The sequence below is a fragment of the Rhinopithecus bieti genome, unplaced genomic scaffold, assembly GCF_001698545.2.
Source record: "Rhinopithecus bieti isolate Rb0 unplaced genomic scaffold, ASM169854v2 scaffold_35166, whole genome shotgun sequence".
NCBI classification, from domain to species: Eukaryota; Metazoa; Chordata; class Mammalia; order Primates; family Cercopithecidae; genus Rhinopithecus; species Rhinopithecus bieti.
In genome coordinates, this window is record NW_016815254.1 from 777,310 (window position 1) to 786,002 (window position 8,693).

At 40.1% G+C, this 8,693-nt stretch overlaps 1 protein-coding gene across 1 annotated transcript in view; it reads left to right on the forward strand.

Annotated features, from left to right (window-relative positions):
* Positions 1-8,693, forward strand: part of RCOR3 (REST corepressor 3) — a 58,413-nt gene that overhangs the window by 24,956 nt on the left and 24,764 nt on the right. The window contains exon 8 of the mRNA XM_017853038.1: positions 6,059-6,277. Within this exon, the coding sequence (XP_017708527.1) occupies positions 6,059-6,277 (219 nt within the window). The remainder of the gene's footprint in view (positions 1-6,058; positions 6,278-8,693) is intronic.

Genomic DNA, 8,693 nt, shown 5'->3' on the forward strand with positions numbered 1-8,693 from the left:
TTTATTTATTTATTTGAGACAGAGCCTCACTCTGTCGCCCAGGCTGGAGTGCAGTGGTGCGATCTCAGCTCACTGCAAGGTCCGCCTGCCATGCTGAGTAGCTGGCACTACAGGCGCGGGCCACCATGCCTGGCTAATTTTTTTTTTTTTTTTTTGTATTTTTAGTAGACAGGGTTTCATCATGTTAGCCAGGATGGTCTCGATCTCCTGACCTCATGATGCGTCCGCCTCACCCTCCCAAAGTGCTGGGATTACAGATGTGAGCCACTGCGCCCGGCCAATTTTAAATTTAAATTCCAGTATTCTTTTACATTTTCTTTTGAAAGTTTTAAACTTTTTCTCCTGAAGTCCTTGCCGTAGCAGTAAATAAGTTCATGTTGTAAGGTAGAGATCCTTTATTTATTTATTTATTTATTTATTTATTTAACAGTTGGGGGTCTTGTTTTGTCACCCAGGCTGGTATGCAGTGACACAATCGTAGCTCATTGCTGCCACAGATTCCTGGGCTCAAGCCATCCTCTTGCCTCCTAAGTAGCTGGGACTACAGGCATGCACCACCACACCCAGCTATTTTTTTTTTTTTTTTTTGTAGAGATGGGGTCTTGCTACATTATCCAGACTGGTCTTGAGCTCCTGGGCTCAAGTGATCCTCCCATCTTGGCCTCCCAAGGTGCTGGGATTATAGGCGTGAGCCACCATGCCTGGCTGTTTATTTTTTTAATATGGAATTGAATATCTTTTTCAACTGGTCTGCAGTACCAGCTTTATTATATATGAGGCTTATGCATATGCCTGGCTCTCTGTTCTACTTCTGTTGTCAGTTAAATATTCCTTGCTAATCCCACATTTTTTCAGTTACTTATAGTAAACCTCTTAAGTCTTGATAGTTCTGGGGTAAGTTCTGCTATTTGGTGGTTCTTCTTAAGGAGTGTGTACCTGAACTAGTTAGCATCACCAATATAATTTGAATAGAAGATATGTTAGGGAACATTTTTCTGATTGTAAAGAGAATGGTTTTTGTTTCAACATCAAGTAGGATGTTATTAAAGGTTTTTGACTCATTCACATTGCTGGTAGTTGATGCTAGCTGTAGGTTGGAGCAATTCCATTTGGCCTCTCCAATTTGGTAGTCTCTGAGTAATCTGACTTCTTGCCATAATGGCTGGTTTCCTCCAAAGTAATCAATCCCAGAAGCACTAAGTGGAAACTACTCAGCTGTTTCTGGCCCAGCCTTGAAAGTTACTCAGTCACTTCTCTTGCATTCAGTGGTTATAAATGAGTCACTAAAGTTGGTTCAGATCAGAGGGAAAGAATATAGACCCCTGCTTCCCCATGGCAGGAATGTTGAGGAATTTGTTGACATGTTTTAAACCTCCAAGCCCAGAGTATGGAATTTTCATAAATGTTTTCCCATGTGTGCTTAGGGATATTATCTTGGTAACAAGGTTTTATATATGTCCATTAATTTAGGTTTGTCAGTTCTGTGGTTGAAATCCATATTCTTACTGCTTGTCTACTTGATAGCTTGGTTGTTGTTGTTTGCTTATGTGATCAGTTATTCTGATCACTCAGTTATTGAGAAGTAGTTCTTTATATGTTGAAGTTAGTGTTATTAGGTGCATACAGATTGTTTTATCTTGCTGCTGAATTATGCCTTTCATCATTATCTAGGGTCTCTTGTATTGGCTTCCACCTTGAAGATAATTTTGTCTGTTACGTCGATAGCTCCACCATTTTTCTTCTGTTAGGTATTTGCCTGGTTTATCTTTATCATTTTACTTTCAACATTTCTGTGTCCTCACATTTTAAGTATGTGTCTTTTTTTTTTTTTGTGAGACGGAGTCTCGCTCTGTGGCCCAGGCTGGAGTGCAGTGGCCGGATCTCAGCTCACTGCAAGCTCCGCCTCCCGGGTTTATGCCATTCTCCTGCCTCAGCCTCCCGAGTAGCTGGGACTACAGGCGCCCGCCACCTCGCCCGGCTAGTTTTTTTGTATTTTTTTAGTAGAGACGGGGTTTCACCGTGTTAGCCAGGATGGTCTCGATCTCCTGACCTCGTGATCCACCCGTCTCGGCCTCCCAAAGTGCTGGGATTACAGGCTTGAGCCACCGCGCCCGGCCTAGTATGTGTCTTATAAGGAGCAGATAGCTGAGCGTATGTATTAGTATTTTATCTGAAGAGTTTAGCCCATTTGTATTGATCATGTTTAGCTGATGTATTTTTGTTCTTTCTTATTTTTACCTTCTATTCGACTTGCTTTTCCTAGTCTTCTTTCCCTTCGTTCATGTCCTATTTTTGGGGATTAAGAATCCATTTCTTATTCTGTTTTCTTTCCCTCTCTGTCTCTACTTGTTTGGGATGTTTCTATATTTTCTTTTTTTTTTTTCTTTGTTTGAGACAGAGTCTCGCTTTGTCACCCAGGCTGGAGTGCAGTGGCGCAATCTCCGCTTACTGCAACCTCTGCCTCCCGGGTTCAAGCGATTCTCCTGTCTCAGCCTCCCGAGTAGCTGGGACTATAGTCGCATGCCACCACACTTGGCTAATTTTTTGTATTTTTTGTATTTTTTTTTTTTGAGACGGAGTCTCGCTGTGTCTCCCAGACTGGAGTGCAGTGGCGTGATCTCGGCTCACTGCAAGCTCCACCTCCCGGGTTGACGCCATTCTCCTGCCTCAGCCTTCCAAGTAGCTGGGACTACAGGCGCCCTCCTCCACGCCCGGCTAATTTTTTAATTTTTTGATTTTAGTAGAGACCAGCGTTTCACCATGTTAGCCAGGATGGTCTCAATCTCCCTGACCTTGGCGATCCACCCGCCTCGGCCTCCCAAAGTGCTGGGATTATAGGCATGAGCCACCAACGGCCTGGCCATTTTTTTGTATTTTTTAATAGAGATAGGGTTTTTCATCATTGTTAGCCAGGATGGTCTCGATCTCCTGACCTTGTGATCCGTCCCCCTTGGCCTCCTCAAGTGCTGGGATTACAGCATGAGCCACCACGCCTGGCCGGGGTGTTTCTATATTTCCTATTCTTATTGTATACTCTGAAAATTTTATCCTGCATATTTAATTTAAAATCGAATATTGATGTCTTTTATTGACTTTCTGATTAATAGATAGGCCCTTATAATGCTTTGACTCATCCACTACATCTGATTTATATACTATTTTGTCCACAGTTTGTTACATCTTGGTTTTTTAAATCTCACAAATCAAAATATAGTCTGTTTTATTTAGATTTACCACATTTTAAACTTCTATTTTGCCCACCATTCTTTCCTGGAATCTAAGGCTTTTTTGAAAATAATTTCCTTTTTCCGGCAGTATATCTTTAGAAGCTCGATTTAGGTGAAGACCTGTTGGTCATAAACAGATTTTTTGAACCTGGGTTTAAAGTGCGTTGTTCTAGAGAGGAGTTGCATTTGCTTCTGGTTGTTTCTAGGCACTACCAATGTAAGATACTTTAAACTAAAATCTTGATTGGGGTTTTTTCAGACAAACAGATCATATAAATTTAGGCCCCAAATCTGCCTGAATGGAGGACTGTGGTTGGGACACTTTTGGAGACTCTTTTTTGGTTCTTTCCACCCAAGCCCAAGAGTGAGATGGGCCCATGACTCCCATTAATCACCCCTCCCTCTACAGAGCAGGGTGTATTTTTTCCTACTTCACAAATGAATGGGATTCCCCTTTTAGATGCTTGCTTATCTCCTGTGCCCTGCACCTTGTTGTCACATTGAAGCCTGGCTTAGTCAAATGGACAACCACTGCATATTAGATTCTCTCTGGATTCTTGCTTTCTCATCATTTTCTGGTGTCGGAGAATTTCCTTACTTCCTGCCAGCTTAGAAGTGATGTTAAAAGACTTTTAAAAAAATGTTTGATCCAGCAGTTTTAGTAGTGCCCTACTGGGAGGAGTTTCTCATGAACATCAGATCCGCCATCTGTTGCTTGGAGTTAAGCTTCGAGCAATTAAGCTGGATTTATGCCTTCATAATAAATTTTTAGTGGGTGCAATGGCTCACACTTGTAATCCCGCACTTTAGGTGGGCCAAGGCAGGTGGAATCAACCTGAAGTCAGGAGTTTGAAGACCAGCCGCATAATATGGCGAAACCCCAATCTCTTGCTAAAAATACAAAAATTAGCTTGGGCATGGTGGCGGGTGCCTGTAATCCAGGCTTACTCGGGAGCTGAGCAGGATGAATTGCTTGAAACTGGGAGGCGGAGGTTGTAAGTGAGCCAAGATTGCACCATGCAACTGCAGCCCGGGGCGACAGAGCTAAGACTGCCATTCTCAAAAAAAAAAAAAAATTTTTTTTAATGAATTTTACTAAGAGTTTTCCTTTTCTAAGAAATTGGATTTAGGTAGTGCCGGGCGTGTTGACTCATGCCTAGAATACTAGCACTTTGAGAGCCCGAATAGGGCGGAATCACTGAAGTCTAGGAGTTTGAAGACCAGCCTGGGCAACATGGTGAGACTCCTATCTCTACAAAAAAAGAAAAATTAGCCAGGCATAGTGGCACACACCTGTAGTCCTGGCTACTCAGGAGCTGAGCTGGGAGGATCACTTGAGCCCAGAGGTCAAGGCTACATTGAGCAGTGCCTCATGCCACTGCACTTAACCTGGGTGACAAAGAGTGAGACCCTGTCTCAAAAAAAAAAAGGCCAGCGCAGTGCTCAACGCCCGTATCCCAGCGTTTGGGAGGCCTAAGGCGGGCGGATCACGAGGATCAGGAATCGAGACCTATCCCTGGCTAACACAGTGAAACCCCATCTCCACTAAAATTACAAAAAAAAAAAAAGAACTACCGGGCATGATGGTGGGCGCTGTAGTCCCAGCTACTCGGGGAGGCTGAGGCAGGAGAATGGCAGTGAACCTGGGAAGGTGAGCTTGCAGTGAGCCGAGATCGGACCACTGCACTTCAGTCTGGGCGACAGAGTGAGACTCCGCTAGAAAAAAATAAAAAATAAAATTGGATTATTAAATATATTCATTGAAAAATCTTCAACCTAAAAAGATATAGTTTTAATAGATTATTCTTTTCAGAAAATGGTATTTTTATATCATACTTTAAGAACAAGTTATAATGAATAATGCTTAAAACTTTACAGTCATCATTGTTACGACTTTTTTAAAACCTCTTCCGAGGCATAAATTTACTTTTATTTTAATCATAAGATTTGGAAGTTAGAAATATTTCAAGGTTAAAGATAATTGGTCCCTTTTAACCTTCAGATGGCATAGTTTTCTTTCAGCACTGTGAAAGTGAAAATGAAATGTTATTTCTCTTTAACCAGCTGTCTAATCTGCTATGTGGTCATATTTCTAAATTGCCCCCCTTTTTTCTTTCTAATTTTTATTTATTTATTTATTTTACTTATTTTATTTATTTATTTTTCTTGAGACAGAGTCTCGTTCTATCGCCAAGGCTGGAGTGCAGTGGCGCGATCTTGGCTCACTGCAACCTGCACCTCCTAGGTTCAAGCAATTCTCTGCCTCAGCCTCCCGAGTAGCTGGGATTATAGGTGCCCACCACCACGCCTGGCTAATTTTTTGTATTTTTAGTAGAGACGGGGTTTCACTATCTTGGCCAGGCTTGTCTTGAACTCCTGACCTCGTGATTCACCCCCCTTGACCTCCCAAAGTGCTGGGATTACAGGCGTGAGCCACCGCGCCCGGCCTCTAATTTTTATTTTTAGAGAAACTTTGCATTTAATAAGTTGGCTCCCCCCCGCCCTTTATTGTTGAGGAAAAATATATCATATCTTGAGTACATAGGAGAGTTTAGAGTCTAACTTATTTTTTCACTTATTCCTAGTCCTCTGGGCCTAAAAATCAAACATTTGAGTGGATTAAGCAAGGATATATTATGTTGTATGCTTTTCCCCCCAGTTGGTGAGTGCTATGTGTGTATGTGTTTGGACTTGTACATAATATATAATTGGTTAGAAGTGTTTTTTTATGTGTACTTACTGCAGCAGATACTTCCACTATTAATAGACTGTTTTCACTTTATACATTTGTGAAAACCAAGTGACCTGTTATTCTGCTTTTATTCTCTTAGGGTAATACTGAACAACCTGTCCAAACTAGCAAGATTGGACTTGGAAGAAGAGAGTATCAGAGTTTACAACATCGTCATCATTCTCAGCGTTCTAAGTGCCGTCCACCTAAGGGCATGTATTTAACCCAGGAAGATGTGGTAGCAGTTTCCTGTAGTCCCAATGCAGCCAACACCATCCTGAGGCAACTGGACATGGAGTTGATCTCTCTAAAACGTCAGGTATTTTATAAAAATAATATTTTTAATGATTATGTGCATTTTGGCTATCCACCTTTACCTAGGTTGAACTCAGTTGTTTGCAGATTTTTCTTAGCCATCCACTTACGCAAGTTTCATTTTTTAAAATTTATCTTATGTCCAACTTAGAAGATACCTCTGCCTGTTTATATTTGAATCCCAGCATTGCTGCCTGTTAGTTCTGTGGTCTTGGGCAAATTATATAACCTCTGTAAGCTTCAACGTTCTATCTATAAAATCGGGGATAATAATCATTCTTCTCTTGCAGGTTATTGGGAATTATTTGCAATGATACATTTAGATTGTTTAGTAGTGCTTGGCACATTTTGAATGCTTAGTGAATAATGGTTGTTGTCTGCATCATCATCATCATCATTATCATCATCATCATTATCAGTAGTAGTAGTACTGGTAGTATTGTAAGGGCAGCATCATCATAATCAGATAGTAGTTAAAAATCAGCATCTAGACTCAGTGGACCTGTTAAGTTCTAACCCTGGCTATACCATCTCCTTCCTGTGTAACCTTAGAGGAGCTCTTTAACTTCTCTCAGCCTCAGTTTTCTTATCTGGAAATGTGGATAATATTGTAGTGGTTGAGAGGAATTAAACAAGATAATATATGGTAAGTGCTTAAAACAGTGCCTGGCACATATTAAGTACTCAGTTATTCATTGTTATTAGATCTCTGGCCTTTCTTAGTTGTCATTTCCTATTTTTTTTTGTTTTGTTTTGTTATTTTTTTCTAATCCCTTAAATCTAGATATTCTTCTAAATCTGTACTTTCTTGGTCTATATCAGCCAACCCTATACTCTATGCCAGTGACTTCTGAGTCTTATTTCTCAAGCTGTGACTTTTCTCAAGCTTCTTAGCTATAGTTCCAGCTACCTACTAGGTCTTCTCCTAAAAGATTTTTTTCTCTGTTTTCTGTCTGTTGAAACATCAGAATCATCTTTTATTCATCCCCTGCTGTTATCACTTTCCCAACACATGTAAACCAAAGTGGTAACCAAGTTATGTGAGTTTTATCTCTGAAATTTCCTTTAAATCAATTCCCTCTTTTTTATTTCATCCCTACTGCCCATTTAGGCTCTTGCTCTCACTAGCCTGACAATAACTATCTTGTTGATTCTTTTTTTTTTTTCCCCTTATTTTTAAAAATTTTTTGTAGAGAAAGGTTCTCGCTCTGTTACCCAGGCTTGTCTCAAACTCCTGGGCTCAAGCAATCTTCCTGCCTGTGCCTCAAAGTGCTGAGATTATAGGCATGAGCCACCACGCTTGGCCTCTTGTTGATTCTTTCTGTTACTTCTCTTTAGCTGGAGGTTACACATTGTTGCCAGTGTTATCTTTGTAAAGTACTGGTCTGATCACTGTCACTCATCTTAAACCTCTTTGTTAGTTTCTACTTGCCTTTAGCAGGTTACAGTAGAGGTAGACAAATCACATTAAGAAATTTTCCTGAGTTAGGAAACTACTGAAGGACTTTGAAAAGGAAAGGTGGACCATGGTCATATTTACATTTTTCAGTGATATCTTTTGCATTTTCTTGTGTGTTTTTTTTTTTTTTGCTTTTTTTTGTAATTGCTTTAGTGATTACAATATTCATCCTTAGCTTATCACTGTATATTTAGTTAATATTACAGTAGTCCTCCCTTAATCCGTAGTTTCACTTTCCATGGTTTCAGTTACCTGCAGTACACTACAGTAAGATATTTTGAGAGACAGACTATATTCACATAACTTTTATTGCAGTATATTGTTGTAATTGTTCTATTTTTAATTCGCTATTGTTACTCTCTTATTGTGTCTAACTTATAAATTAAACTTTATCATAGGTATGTATATACAGGGAAGAACAGTACAGGTTGAGCATCCCTAATCTGAAAATCTGAAATGCTCCAAAATTTGAAACTTTTTGAGCACAGACATAATGCTCAAAGGAAATGGTCATTGGAGCATTTTGGATTTTGGGTTTTCGGATTAGGGATGTGCGACTGTTACATATTATGCAAATATCCCAAAATCCCCTGAAATTTGAAACACTTCTGGTTCCAAGCATTTTGGATAAGGGAATACTCAACCTGTATATGTTATGATTTGGTACTATCCACAGTTTCGGGCATCCACTGGGAGTTTTGGACTGTATCCCCTGCGGATATGGGAGGACTACTGTATTCTACTGCTTACAAAATGTTAAGAACCTTGCAACAGTATAGTGTGGGATCAAGATTCTCTATCTTAAACATGTTCAGATTTTTCAAATTCCTTGGTCCTGGTTATTCACCCAAACTGCTTTTCTGTTTCTCTTTTCCTTCCTTAATAAACATAGGCCACATTTGCTTCCTCTGCTTTCTTACCAAAACTTATTCTCCAACCCTTTCTTTTTTTTTTTTTTTTT